This window comes from Amblyomma americanum, chromosome 3, assembly GCF_052857255.1.
Source record: "Amblyomma americanum isolate KBUSLIRL-KWMA chromosome 3, ASM5285725v1, whole genome shotgun sequence".
In the NCBI taxonomy this organism is placed as follows: domain Eukaryota; kingdom Metazoa; phylum Arthropoda; class Arachnida; order Ixodida; family Ixodidae; genus Amblyomma; species Amblyomma americanum.
Window position 1 is genome coordinate 83,464,750 of NC_135499.1, and position 15,842 is coordinate 83,480,591.

General features: G+C 45.0%; 1 protein-coding gene across 1 annotated transcript in view; it reads left to right on the plus strand.

Annotated features, from left to right (window-relative positions):
- LOC144123865 (sodium-coupled monocarboxylate transporter 2-like) overlaps positions 1-15,842 on the plus strand; it is a 90,117-nt gene that overhangs the window by 61,868 nt on the left and 12,407 nt on the right. The window contains exons 14-16 of the mRNA XM_077656592.1: positions 3,641-3,810; positions 4,272-4,375; positions 5,810-5,910. Of these exons, the coding sequence (XP_077512718.1) occupies positions 3,641-3,810; positions 4,272-4,375; positions 5,810-5,910 (375 nt within the window). The remainder of the gene's footprint in view (positions 1-3,640; positions 3,811-4,271; positions 4,376-5,809; positions 5,911-15,842) is intronic.

The following is a 15,842-nucleotide window of genomic DNA, read 5'->3' on the forward strand; positions in this document are numbered from 1 at the left end:
CATAAACTTTCCGCCGAAAAATTTGGCTGACGATTTTTCTGGTTAAAGGACAACTGCATAGGTTTTAGATACCGACGAGCTTAAAGGGGTCAAATGTATGAAACTTTCAGGTGAAGCATGCGAACTGCTCTTTGGCTAGCATTCAAAATGGCATTCAGTCATCGATTAGAAAGCTTCTCCGCAACGCACAGCACCGAGTGGGAGGCACATGATGACGTCATCGAAGGTATCGGTACATTTTCAACCCATAAATGCTTGCTTGCAAGGAAAAAAACAAACGCCACTATAGGCAAAGGCCGCCGAGCGTTCATTGGCGGCATCCGATGAGGCACGGAAGGGTGTGGTTGACTGCAGCGTAACTTTTAAATGAATTCGTCGATAACGTCCCTATTTTAAATTTTAGCGCAAAAATACTTGGCATCCTTTGCCGACATCCTATATAGATTTGAATCGTCGAATATATCACAATTCTCAAAAAGTGGTGCAGTTGCCCGTTAAGCTGCATGCAACTTATGTGCCTTAGCATGTTTCCCCTTCTTGAGGGTTGTTTATCTCTGTTTAGCTTTTTTTCACCTTGAAAACTCGAGTTGCGCCCAGTTGTTCTTGCAGCTGTCCCTCACCTTTCCTGTCTGGCAAATGCATGTGGACGCAACCCCGTCTTGTTCTTCATTTTCCCACGGTCTACACTGGGCTGCAACTGGTGCGACGTTCCTCCGAGCTTACCCCAGCTTACAAAGGCTGTGCCGAACAGCCTTCCTCTCATTGTCTGCATCTCGCGCGACGCTCCTTCGAGCTTACCTGGGTTTCTCCGAGGATTCCTAATCACACATCACGGCTTTTTCGATAGTGGCCCTTAAAATGCGGGCGCACTAAAACATAGAGCACGGCGAGGGCACTTCCTATGATGATATACTGGACAGGCACGTAAGACCACTGTCAGTCAAATGTCACTGCGCTAAGCGATATATAATAAACGTCAATTCCTTTCTTGAAAGGCTGCCACCTTTTGAGGGCACTGTTCAAAAGAACAATAGGCTTTGTTTCGATACACGCTATGCTACTAGAAGCACGGCAACACAGCTAGTGGCTTAGCAAAGGGTTAAAAATTGTTTCATCTGTGACAAGCGTCCTTGAGTCCAATGTATAACGTCGCACATTAGTACGATCGCCCAATATTATAACACATGCAATAAACACTTGTAGGCTCAAGGAACGTTGTGTGTGTCGTCGATTCTCGCCCTGTAGGCTGTGTAGCAGAGAGATAGCGCACGCGGAGAACTTATTTCACCCACTTAGCGCCACAAAACGTTAGAGTAACAAATAATTATTGGCATTCATTGAGCAGCTTCGCAAACAAGCCGCGTCACAAGCTTTCTATATCCGTCGTAATAGTTCATGCAGGCTTTAAAAAATACAGCCTGGTTCGCTACTGCAAACAGCAGCGGTAATTGCTTTAGGTTCATGTACAAATTTTTGCACAAAGTGCTATAATGGCTGCAGATTTGTACCGCCAAAGCACGGGGAGTTGTCTAATGAGTGCTCGAGGGGTGAAGGACTTCCTATTACTTATTTTCAAGATCCATATTACGCAAGAAACACAGATCAATAGACAGGCCACGTGCTATCCGGCTCTTTTGAGAAATATATACTGCATTCGATAGTCGACATAAAAAAGCATTCATCTGAAGGCTGCTAAATTTGTTAAAAAAGGAAGCACTGTTAGCTGCTGCAGACGCAAAGAATAAACCCTGAATTCCCAATGCACGTAGCTTTTTATCAAGCATCTTAAAGGGTTATCCTGACAGTTGTAATGAATTGACACATCGCATTATATCTGCTTCATGCAGACTCCTCTAGGGTAACTGCTAGCGATTGAGGCATACGCGAAAGTTTTTTTTTAATGCAGAGGAGCTGCGCAGCAGCTATTCTGCTTCATAAGATAAGCCAGTAAACTCCGATTGATATTTGTCTCCTCCATTTTTTTCCTAATCTCTGCCCAAAAAAAATAATCGGGAAATTAGACTGTGGCGGAGTAGGAATTTTGGTGGAGCACCACGCACCCGCCAGTTTGCTAATGCCATCCACTTGCTCAGTAAATCTGGCAATGAATTCCTGACCACGGCTGGGTCTCTAAACACGCCTGAAAAAGATCGAAACACAGAGTATCTTAAATCAAGTGGACTTTCGCAAACATCAACAACTAACACCGAAGCGTTAAGTTTGAAGCTTCCTTATTTTCAAAATGGCTTTCAAAGGTTGACGCAGAATGGTCAAAATGAAGTTATGCCTGTAAAATTTGCTAGGGATATTCTATACAGAATAAGCTTGAACAAGAACTCTAAAACACAGGTTAAAATTTCGTGTATTATTGTTTATTTCTTTAGTCACTGGAGACTATCATTTCAGAAACAAATATAACTTCTTAAAAAGAAATAGTGCAGATATACATTATAACCCTCCATTCTGACTTGCCAGGCCTGTGCGTCCGTAGAATTAACTGTTGGGTGTGGACCATTCATTGAGCGACACGTTACCAGCTGAAGCTTCCTAATGACCTTCCGCGCAAGTGATAAGAGCTGCAAGTGTCACGGTTTGACGGTGGGAGTGTCCGTTCGCGCAGCAAAACTAGCAGGAGGCGCCCTGTGCGGAAAACGTGCGCGGGGCCGCGGTAACGAGACGGCAGAAAACAGGTAGCGCCACCATCTACGGAATGGTGAGATCACTTGTAACCCACGAGGTTTTGTGCTACAAGGTTCTAGACCTGCTACTTAGACATTTGTGCAGGATGATACAATAAAAGCAGTGGAGGTCATAGCATGTGTTTACCCCTTGACTAGCGAAAGTCGCTATGATATGCAGGAACTCATAACAAGAGCTTTCTGTTCTACAGCCAACGTAACTGAGAGATTGTGGGCGTATCGGAGAGGCCCGTCGCCATCAGCGCGAGTGTTGATGTCTAAGCCGGCGCGGCAGTAAAGTTGATCGGGCGCATGGAGCATATTATGTTCCTAGAAGGGGTCAACACTCTGCTCCAGTCGACCACCAGCAGCTGTACGTGCATCAAGTACTTTTTTTTCAGGAACGTACGGGTGAACAGCGTGACCTACGTGCCCTAGTTGAGCCGCCTTTATTCGCCACAGTCAGTGGCTATTAAAGATTCGTCCTGATTTAAGGATGATATCAGGAGCACAAGAAGACATAACAGCGGCGCATATATGATCACGCAAGAGTGACGCTCATCGCATTCCAGACGTAGGAGAAACGCGGAAATCATGGAGGCCCTTTGCGCCTCGACATTTGTATGGTGATGTCCAACTCAGGTCGCCTACGCGTTCTCTTCAGATGTGAACGTCCCTTTCTATTAAAATAAAGAAAATGAATAAGCGGCTGTCGTTCGTAAAAAATGGCTTCCTAAATCTCTGAAAAAAGTTAAGCTTAGACGGCTGCAGACGACCTGCGTGATGCGCAGTTTCATGTATAGATAGTGTTAACGTGTTCCACGCATATCTGCCATAAAACCGTCCCTAACGATTCAAACTTCCATTAAATGGGACCGAAGGGAGAAAAAAGCATGGATAAAAAGTAGAAATTTCCGCAACTTGTTTATGTAATGCCTCGTGCCCGGATTTTATTCTTGCAGGGTGCGGGAATATCAACCTTAGTGGTCTTCGCCAGCCAGATTGTGCTCCTTTGGCTGAGAATTCAAAACGGAGCTAAACCGCCCAGCATGGCCTTCACGCTTGACTACTGCCCGCAAAACAGCACCAATTTTCTTCCTACAGACAAAGTCACGGCACCTTTCAACAAAACGTGAGAACACATTTGACGGCATTTTGAGTGTATAAACAGAGCAGCAAGCAATCGTCCATTGTTAAGCATTTATGTTCAGAAGGGAAATGTACACGCTAAAATTTTTAATTTCCTTTATCATCAATATTTATTTCACAGGCGCGAAATTGAACGTAAATACTTTGTTAATTGACGCTACAGGTGACTATAGACAAAAGGGCGCAGAGACAATTTTTTTTTTCATTTCATTTCTACCCTTCCCTTTCATTACCTGCACTTCATCGCAGCAAGAACCTTGGGAATTCGACGGTAATGTGCTACTGAATTTCAAAAAGAGAGCAGGAGACATCTGTGAAAGTTTACTTATTTGTCATCAGGAAATATCGGAGTTATAAAGACGTTCAGTACCAGTTCTTGAGGAAAATGAGAAAGAACACCGATTTACCTTTTGGGCTACTTAAAACCCATTTCGTTTTTTCCAGGTCTATGGGTAATACCACGAGCTTTCTGCCATCGCCATTCTGGAGCTGCTCGTTCGCCACCTGCGCTACAGTCATCTTGGGAGTTGTTTTTACTCTAGCAACTGGTTTGTAGAACAGCATTTGTGCACTTGCAGTGTTCTAAAAAATAGCATTTACCTGTGTGCAACACGCTCAGGACTTGCGTTTTGTGTCCAGCTAAAATCTCTTACAGTAACCACTTCTGTGCTACGTTTATACTTTTTTTTACCGTAGTCACCTCACTAATAGAGGGCCGTCTTTTTAAGGAAATTCGGTATCTTCTATTCTTACCATTTATTACTCAGGAATACTGTAATACTTGCGTTTTGTGTCCAGCTAAAACCTTGTACGGTTAGGACTCGTGTGCTGCGTTTATACTTTTTGTACAGTAGTCACCTCAATTATACAGGGCCGTCTTTTTAAGGAGAGTCGGTATCTTCTACTCTTACCATTTATTACTTAGTAATACTGTAATACTGAAACTGATTTCAATTGTCTATATTGAAAGTCAAATTGTCAGAAGTCTATACTGATTTAAACTGATAAGTCCATGCGATTGAGTGACAAAGGTATCGAACAGTTTGTTTCAGGACGCCCTCAGTGAGGACACACATGGCGTGCTGCACAACAATTAATTGTTCTTAAATAGTATATCATTACATTAAAATCACTGTTTTTAACACACTTTTGTAAATATAGTCGACTGCCCCTACCCAATAGCCATTTAAGTGCATATTGAATAACACACCTTTATAACTTAACTTAAATACGATCTATTCATAACGTGAAACGTAAGGAGTCAATTCACTTTATGACGATGTGTCCTTTACTATGGCACTGCTGACCCCGCAAAAGCATGATCACATGAAAGTTACTGAATATCCTACGTCCGCGACGTGCCAGGCGACGAGTCGCAATTCTTTTCTCTAAGAAGTTGTACTCGACCTTGTAAATAAAGTCCATCTCTGCCTAACGTCAGCTGCCACCAGTTAGTTGTCCATGCACAACGTACAAGGCTTATTGATTGAGTGCAAAAATGTCGTCAGGACATTCAGTTTCGTGATTTTCCAATTGCATTACTGACTGGGGTGCTTAGTTAGCCTCATAGACGGAGCGCAGAGTGAGAGCTTGCAGTGAAGAAAAAATGGCCACCGCCAATAAGAATTCACGCTACAAAAGTGCACATCAGAACCATGAAGCATTCTCTGGCAGCAGTACATTTTTGCAGCGAGGAGACAAAGTAAGTTTCATTACCTAATGGGTGCGTGTAATGAAAACAGCTTGTTCTGCAGGAGTGGCGCTCTACGCAAGAGCATGCGAACGCAATGGGCAGATTAACTTCTCTTTGATGGGAGCATTGGAGATTTATGAGTAAAAAGAAAGATTTTATGCCACTCCTTCTCTTATACATTCACCCCATTGTGAGCCTCAGCTTTATATTTTTCCCCGTACGAGTTGGGCTCGTCAGCTTAATATGCTTCGATATCTTTCTAACCTAACTGCCGTTGTCTACTTTCCAGGAGAGCACAGAAATCCCGCAGCGGATGCCACCCACCTCAACAGCAGTCTCACTGTACTGTGGCGAAAGCTTGGCGTTCTGCAACGAGAGGAAAGGAATGAGGTTTGTACGCCGCATTAATGACAGCTGAAAAGTCGCAGACAAAAATACTGTGAATCACGCTTCGGGAATCAAACTGCTCTGGTGCATTACCTAGGAGCCTCAGCAGTGCTCATTAGTTGTACAAACAAATCCCTCTTTTCCATTTCCGCATCACTGCAGCAAACATACGTATTTCATCTAAGGAGCGCAAGAAAAACAGTACTTCTTAGCATGCTCGATATTACCCTGGCTGCGACAGCAAATGCTGCGTGCGCGATGCCAAAAAGGAGTCAACGTTGTCACAGTATCTCTACAGAAAAAGCCAAGCTCAGTCACTTAGACATATAAAGGGAAAAAGCTGCACCCGTTCTGATCCCATGACTGAAGTCAAAGTGCTTCATGTAAGCATCGTAATGGACACTCTGAGAAAGCCGCCAATGCACCGCAGTTGTCATAGTGACTTATTCACGCCAGATAATGTACTCAGGGAATTTTCCCAGTGTTTTCTTTTGCGTCAGTTGACTCGTGATTAAAGAGGGATCAATTCGTAGCGCGGCACGAAACTCAGAGCTGATAAGGTAAAGGGGACGAGTGCTGATTCAAAGCTGTTTATTCGGAAATAACGCGTGTATTTGCGTGCACTCTTGAAATAATTCATCATAACAAGCAAACAGAACATGACATGCGTGTTGCTAGGACAATTGCTTGTTTTGTTTTGTTTTTTGCAAGCACACTGACGTGTCGCTGATACACTGATCAGCCTTCTTTCGGATATGAACAAGCATCAATGAGGTAACTAGCGACAATATCACGACATCTGCTTAAAATCATTACGTTTCTAAACTTTGCAATCTTTACCATTCTTTTAGTACTTCGGCAGATGTAGGTTTGCGCCGTTCTGTATTGATATTTCGTGTGCGCTCTATTCATAACACATCTGCCAGTTCGTCCAATGTAGGCCTTACCACACGAACGGGGCAATACAGACTCAATGACGCAAACACTGTTCACAAAGGACCTGGCATACCGCTCCCAGAACCAAACATTTTTCTTTTTTTTATATCCGCAATGCGGGCACGAGGGCACAGCTTTGCATGTTTCAGGCGCAGAAAAGACAACCGGGTCGATGTGCCTGTTCGCCACCCACTTAATATTATATGACATTTATTGTACACCCTTCCAATATTTTAGAGCGATATCTCCACTCGGTGCACTAACCGCGCTCAACAGAACGTGACCTGTCCGCTGTCTGAAAATAACCTTCAGCCTAGAGGAGGTCAAAATGTGTCTAGGCAGAAAAAAAATCGGCAGAAAAAAGAACCAATCTACGACTGGTAGTCCAACCCGCGGCGGCGTGAACAGATCAGCGTCAGAAGATGCTGCGCAAGACCACTGATAATCACCACTATTTTTCTCTCTTAAACGCGGTATTTATTACAGCGAAGCATTAACGTGCTATGTATATGAACTATATAGAAACTGTGAAGAAAACAGTCCCAAATCAGCACAGTGCATAATACGACCCACCTAAACCAAGCATGAGAAAAAACGCAACACATCATAATAACACATCCTATTAGGACACACCTAATTCGCCTCGCGTTAAACTTCACCATACTCTCGCGCTATGCATTGCTGAGCATTGTCTTCATGACTCCCATCTGCTGGGTCGGGCGGCACTCCCCGCTCATCATTGCCTTCTGCATAGCACAAATACCTGCTTTAGAACTGATTCCCCAGCCAGACTTAAACAACCCCCCCCCCCCCCCCCCGAAATTAGACCTTGCCCGGTTTGGACCAAAATGAATATCCATCCACAATTGAACGTTCCCGACACGATGGCGACTTCCAGATTTGGCCCGGGCTTTTGCCGACTTGCTATCTCTAGAACTTTGGGCATAACCGTTTTTAACCACTGCTGAACTTTAACGCGAACGCTCGAGCGTCGACCGCGTAGTCGATACGCGCCGTTTCACGAAGCACAGCTGCAATATGTGCGAGAATAAACGCGTGTTCGCAATGAACAGTCTGGCGCATGCGTGATCTCCAAGGCTTTTATGTAACCTGGACACCCGTTTCTTTTTATCACTTTTTCGGCTTCTTTTTTCTCTGAATGCTGCCACCAGGTTATCAACAAAAATCTGCGTGGTTAGCAGCGACATCTGATGGCATTGTTTGCCTTAGTACTTTACACTTTTTCCTTACTACAGCAAAGAAGGCGATACTACACTATGTTTTCTAATCTCTTCCCAACGGCGTACATTAAGCAGAAAGGTGACGATCACGGGCTGAGGCGCAAGTTGGGTTGGAACTCTTTCCTAGAACATCCTTGCAGAGGACACTTGCACTGGACTCCGCACTGCGCGTACGCTTGTGCTCGCGCCTATTTCATCGCTTTGCCCTCTGAGACAGTGCATGTCAATTCGGTGGTCGAAAATCATGTTCAAAAATTGTAAGGGTGCACATTCGACTCCACTCTGGTTGTTTATAGGGGCTTAACGTCCCAAAGCGACTCAAGCTATGATGAACGCCGTAGTTAAGGGCTCCGGGAATATCTACCATATGGGCCCATTTAACCTGCACTGACATCGCGCAGTACATGGGCCTCTAGAATTTCGCCTCCATAAGAATTCGACAGCCGTGGCCGGTATCGAGCCCGCGTCTTTCAGCAGCCGAGCGCCATAACCACTGAGCCACCACGGCGGCACTCCACTTTCAGTCTTACTTCATTTTTTTTTCATTTTGGATTACTCTTCTACCCTTTAACTTCATGCAGCGAGGTCTCGGCGACTGCATGCTATAACGCGCTGCGGATATTTTCCTTTTAATATGATAGTTTTGATGTAAAAAGTATTTTCAGCCATTGAGTGCAGAATCAAGTCGTATGTTTGCTGATGCTCTTTTCAGTATTTTCGAATGAGCTGAATCGTACTGTGGTAATTCCTTCTTGAACCTTGAATTCTAATCAAGCAGGCATGTTTCCTTTCAAAAGCTAGCTCAATTTCAAGAAACAGCATTTTGTACTCTACGGGGAGCCAATGGTTCGTTGCAAGCCAGGTTTTACCGTGTTGTCCAATTATGCTAAGTTGGCTGAGGTGCTTCTCCCGTTTACCTAATTCGCTGTGTTGGGCCATGAAATAACCTGCCTTTAATAAAGGTATTTAAGTCCGGGCGATTTTTCCATCCCTGTTTTTCTTCTCTGCACACTTTTTTTTTCGAATAGCTTGCAAGAAATTTTAGCTTGGACGAGCTTGTGAAGAAAGTGAATTTACTTAAGCACCGAATGACGCGAAAATATTTTGCAGAATTATTGCATTCTACCGCCAGTGACAATATGATTTCAACTACTTTTAAAAGCTTTAACCTTCATACTGCAAATGAAAGGAGAGGTTCACTTGTCTCCAACTGTTTTAGGGTCGCATTGGCATTTCAAGCGCAGCGGATATGCGAGGAACATCTTCAGAAAAACGGTGGAGAGGATACTGCCTTTGTGGTAGCCAGGACGTTGTACCAGACAAGCGTCAACGCGTCCGCTCATAATAACTATGCAGCCATTGCCATTTAACGACGGTCAAAGACGATGCGAAATAGCATTTACCAGTTTGTTATTCACGATTCAGCTAGTGGCTTTGCTATTATGAGCCTCTGCTTACAGCTCAGTTCTTTTCAGCGCTTTCTTTCGCCGTCTTGCACACCTTTTGTACCTGCCCTGAGTTCATAGGGTGAGCAGAAGAATGTTTCCCAATCCAGCAAGAATATCAATAAAGGAGAACAACACATATTTAGGAGATGCTAACAATGTGACCAACGCTCTGAACAAATGGCACACCGACATACATGATCTGGCCTGCCGCTTAAGCGGAGAACCGGGTACTATTTTTCACGTGGCATGCCTATGCCAAAAAAACGTCAATTCTGCAGAAACACTTGAGGCAACCTATCAGAATTGGGAGGCTCTCGCGCGCACCGAAGCTGATGTCAACAAAAGTCTGGTGGAAAGGGGGCGATTAGTACTTCAGGCTATTCGGCTCACAGAACAAGACCCACCAACTTTTATGCTTTCAAGAAATGTTTGTGTTATTTCTTCTTTAAGGTGAGGTCGGCAAACTGAGTGCTTTACTCCGCCACCTTGGCTTCCTGGTCGGGTTCAACCGCTCCGCCTGATAATGCCCTGCAGATATTGTTTTAAGGATAAATTCCTGAAAATAAAACGACTGAAGTTAACAACGTCCTAAACAAAATGGCACCTAAATAAATATTTAAGCAAAATAGTGCATTTGAGTATTAAAATTGTTAAATAATTACTTGTTAGACAATTAAACACGTAGAGGTGATCCTGGCGAGGACGCCAGGATCACTCCGCCGTGCTTGATTAGAGCTTGCTAGTAGGTGGGCAGGAATAGGAGCGGTAGAGTGAGCCAGAGAGCTCACAGAATGAGGTGGTCTGAAGGCGTGATTTGTGAGATAACCTAAAGGAGGGTGGCGTTATTGTTCGCAGAGTTCTAGAATTCATGAACGCTTTCAGGGCACCACCCGTATTCTATTTGCGGTTCTTGTGGGCGGTGTGGCACCGGACGTAGTGCTTCTGGCGTTCGATGAGAAGCGAGTGAGCTATTGGGTAGTGTATGCTGCTCCGTGGCAAAACAAATTAAATATTTTGGATATACACCGCTTACACAAATGGCAATGCACTATTTCACCACTTCAGACCAGCTCAATTTGCCAGCCATGCTCTACTGGGCTTGAAATATGGCGCTGCCCAGCAGTACACTAAAGGGAAAACGACGGCACTTTTTGAGAACTCCGCGCACTCAAAAATTGAAATCCCTGCAGGCTGTAGGGAAAGCATGTCATGTTTTTGCGCCAACAGCTAAAATAATGACGTATGCAACGTTAAAATTCTGGGATTCTCCTTGTACCATTGAAGGAGTGCGGAGAATATCGATGTCATGTCATGGGTGGCAAGATTTCAAATTTCAGCTGTCGTTAAGCACATCCTGCCGTACGCTATTGGATACTGCCAAGCAACGCTCGGCGGGCTCTGCCTTCGGTAGAGTTTGATTTCTTCTTTGAACGCAACCGTGCATGCATTGGGAATGTGCCGGCACCACACATGACGACACCTTGACCTGCCACATTGCGCTGAGTGCTGAGCAGAAGCTTGAAGGCCGTCGCGATTTTAATCACAGATTTAGCAACCATTTCAAATGCTTGCCCAAAAAGACTTCGCATGCTTTGCCAACAAGTTGCACACAGCTGAGTCTTTTAGACTAGTTGAATTTTAAAACCTCTGTAGTTGTCCTTTAAAGGCACTGTTTATGCCCGCATCGCACGGAAAGGCAAGTCGCCAATGCTGAACAAGCACAGGTGCTGCAGCGATTAGGCGAGCCACGATGCTTTTAGCGTTGTACTTGTCCTCACTTAGTGCATCTTCCAAGCTTCTCTTTGTTCGTTGAAAAATATACCGCCTCGCTCCTGCCCCCGCACGATGGCAATGTGTAAAGTGGGCTAGAAAAAAATAAATAAAATCATTATTGCCCGGCCCAGAGATAGTAGATTGGCCCGATAGAAGAGGATTTCCCGCTCTTCATTAGTACCGGGGTTTTCCCCCCACTGGGAATCTTACCAGTGTGCCCAAATTGCCCATAAAACCATCGGCTACATCATCTTGGAGCATTAAAAAGTGCGGTAACCCTGATGAAAAAACCCATATTGGATCATAAAGGCAGAAATGGGTATTTCTAGGAAGCGAATAGGGGCGGTTAGGCCTGTTAAGGTTCTTATAGGTAGCGGCTGGCAGGCATTTAGGAAAATATAGGACCTTATAGGAGCCTTCCGTCGGGAATATATGAATGTACAGGTACATATAGGCGCCGTCTGGCAGGCATATAGGTATGTCCTGTTCGTTATAGGAGCCGCCTGTCGGGCATATAGGTATGCCCTGATCGTTATAGGAGCCGCCTGCCCTATAAAAGCTTGAACAGGACTAGCTTGGGCTACTTGTCCAGATTCAAATTGGGCCGGTCAAAATGTACACTGGCGCGCGTCGACCATCGTTGTAGCCCGCTGTACGGTGATTGCGAAAGCAAAATTCAAAAACTTCCGCGCTTTTCTTCAACATGCTGTGGCATATTGCCTTGAAGCTGAAGAATTACGGTATTTTTTTTCTTCAGTTCGTCTTTCGAGTATTTTTGAACCGCTTGTGAGAGCAGCTAGCGGAGCGTAGAAGTTTAAAATGGCCGCCTCCGCCAGTGTGCGTGCACCCTGAAACGTGTAAAATGTCTTCACTCAATCAGCTACACCCACAGTTTATTTTTTCGACGATCTTGGTAGCAGTCGTTCTGAGAATGCTGCCTCATCATCAGACTTTCGTTCAGCGCCTTTATAGTCTATTTGGCCCCGTCTTGTTCGGCACAGCGGCCCTTTTGTAAAGGGTATATATTCACATTACGGACGTGGTTTGTCTCATTTGTAGGGCTTCCATATCATTCGGGCTGGATTTGATCCCGCCTGTGTTGCGAAGGAACGTTCGCCTGAATGTTTTGCCCAACGGGGTGCCCACGTACACAACTGAGGGAGTTACGTACGTACTGTTTCATAGGCGTAGAATGCGATCGGCGACGTGTAAGCTGCCTGCTGCAAGAAACATGCTGAAGAACGCAGTACGTTCACGCGCGCAGAAACTGCAGAAAAAAAATATAAAAAAATATAAAGATAAAAATATATAAAGATAAAAGATAAAATTCCGGATTCATTTCAATGCTGTCACATCGTCCGTCTGGCATGCCGAACAAGACATTAAATGCGCAGCAGTCACTACGCTAGGTTTTCGCAATAATCTACGCACTATGGCTATTATGCTGTGAACGTCGTTATTATTTACCCCGTAGTAGCTGAATATAAAACATGCACGAGGACTTATACAAACTAAAATCAACCAATGTTCATGCAAATGAGTACCACAATATTGAGACTGTGTGTGCCCTTAGAACCATTGCCTCCTCTAGAAAGATGCCTGCTGCGTCGCTCGCTCGCCCGCCGTGCCTTAAGTTGCGGCCGATTGTTAAGAGATGGCGCTAGCTACTTCCTTATCTGCGCCAATGCGGGAGGCTGGTCAGAGTGGTGTGGTGCCGCGGCGGTAGCAGCAATGTAATCACATGCTGGCACCCAATCCTTTCTGGCTATTGCCCCTATCCACCGCTCCCGAGTAGCGCTGTCGGATAGTAGCTCATGTATTGAGACTCCGGGCTCCTTTCTTCGTTCGCTTGAGGTGCAGTTTGGGACGCAACAATAGTGCATAGCGCTGTACAAAACAGAATTCTTTTCAATACGCACAATGAGCAAGTAAAACTGCTGCTGATGTGCCAAAAGACCGTAACGCTTGCAAGCAGCGAGCGGCAGCAGTCAGAAGACGTGTTAAACAGTTCTGCTAATTGTTCTGCCAACGTATTTTTCTCAAAAGAATTAAACTTAATTTAAAGAGGGATTAAGTAGCCTATGAGGGAGCAAAATAAATTTATTTGCGTCTTTTTACTTTCAGCTCTGCGTGCTTTTGTTTTCGTTTGCTTAAACAGTCAAAAACGCGCGGAAGGCGCTGTCTGCCGCAGTGACGTCATCTGCTACGGTTACGGCGAGGGCTCGCCACGACCGCGTTGTAATGTGCGCATGCGCGCATGTGTTGCAAGCGGCCGCCACAAGAATGGATAGCTACCACCTCAAGTGGAAAGGGGGAAAAGGAAAAGGAAAGGGCAGCAGGTTTTTTGTGCACCCGACATGCATCTTCCTAGAGGAGGCAATGTCAGAACTCAAGCATTTTGAACCGGAACCCAAGCAACAGATCGTCAATCAACGCACGTTGTCCAGGACCGCGGCGGCTGTGTTTTTATTAAGGCGAAACGCTAAGGTGCCCGTGTGCTGTGCGATGTCAGTGTACGTTTAAGATCCCCAGGTGGTCGAAATTATTCCGGAGCCCTCCACTACGGCACTTCTTTCTTCCTTTCCTCTTTCACTCCCTCCTTTATCCCTTATCTTATAGTGCAGTTCAGGTGTCCAACGATATACGAGAGAGATACTGCGCCATTTCCTTTCCCCCAAAACCACAAGAGACAAGTGCTGGCGATCGCTGAGACTTCTGTGGGCACCGATGGAGCCAAATAGGTGTCGTAAAAAATCTACATTTCTTTCGTTTTTTTTTCCTCTGAAGGATCTGAAACCAATCCTCCTTCGTGGGTATGTGCCATGTCACGAAGGCAACAACAACAACAAAAACTAACTTCTGCCGCCAGGCAGCCACGCAGGTTTTTGCATTTTCTGGTTCCGCCTTTTCGGGTCTGTTTTGAAGTGCGCCAACGGTGCTTGCAATGAGCTTCACGGATTGTGCGAATGTGCCGCTTATGTTTCGTGGAGTGCCTGCATGAAGCGTGCTATGTTCTGTGTGCGTATGTAATTGTAGGAGTGAGTACGCTCGAATGCTGTTCTCAGCGGGTAGCATCTGACGCTAAGGACCATTTCCGCTCTCGGTAGCTTTTCGGTGTGCGTTTGTTGTGCGCTCTGGCCAGCGCCTCCTGTATTTCTGAAGCATAGGAGGAACTTCTGTCTTCATCGCTCTCTGTCACCTGTGGAAGGGTTGAAATCCTGGACGATTTTATTGTGCGTGCCTACGCGGTAGATGTGCCCATGATGCAGTATGACTTGTGCTGGTCGAACTTGTTGCTGCGGTGCCGGTGATGCGAAGGCGAAGAGCGGTTTGCACGACTAGGCAGTTACCTCTGAAGGTAAGCAATACTCTGAATTTATACCAGTTGTGCATATTCCAAAGCATCTCTGTCGGGAACGGTGATCTATCATTATGCAGTATTTGTGATTAGAGCTCCATGAAGGAGTGAAGGCAATTTTCTGCTACTTGTTGCACGAAGGCGCACAGGTTGGAGCAAGAGCGTAGGACTCGCAGCTGCTCACCTTTTTGAGTAAAGGAATGCTAGAAAGTACTTCAAGTGTACTACACTTTTCGTGACTGTAACGTGATGTTCAGGAGCTTCGTGGCTAGCTTTTATCAAACAGTTGCTGTAAGTGCTAATTTGTATGCCCTGTCTCGTTCTGTGCATTTTCCTCTTGTGCTAGTTCTCACCATCTTGTACGTTTAGAGCAAGTGCATTTTGGCTCTGAGTAAAATATATCGTTGATGTTCGAGATAGCGCTAGCAATTTGTGTCCTCGGGGATTCAAACCTCCACGCGTCACCTATGGCGCGTACACTTCTGTCAAATTGGTATGAGCTGGAACGCGCCCAGGGTGAGTCGACTGAAGGTGCCTCTGTATAGTCCATAAAAATCCTCTTTAGAGACCGCAAAATGAGCCCAAATGTTCAGTGCACTGTGTTCTTTTTATCGGCCGCTAAGTGCACCACTTTCGAGCACCACTTTACTCTTGCAGTTTCGAAAGTTGAAGTCGTACAATATCCTATGCATTGCAGCTCATATTGTGCATGATAGTTCACTTCTCTGCGTCACGTTTCTGAATTATGCTTGGTTCATGTGAGCATGTTTTGTTTTTTTAAGATGTGACTCTCGTGTCCGGTTACCCACAGTGCCGCATTTTTATCATGCTGCTTTTGTTATTTTTATTTACTATACCTTTGAACAATTCTTGTCAGATTTCTTGTCATAGCGGGATAAATGCACCACGTATCAAACCGTTTTTTACAGGAGCAGATGCGTTTTAAACAACTTCATTTGCAATATTTATTACATGCCAAAACAATTGTTGGGCCGCGTTTCTTAATTTCCCTGCTCTTTATTGTCTTATTGGTAATGGTTGTGGTGAACGAATGCTTGCAGGTGATATGTCAGCCTTCACTTAGAAGCAAGAGCATGGGTTTTATCGCCACCATAAGAAATCAGCAGGTGCATTGTAAGTTGAAACTTCAGCTCCTGTCTTGCAGTCCTCATAAAATGT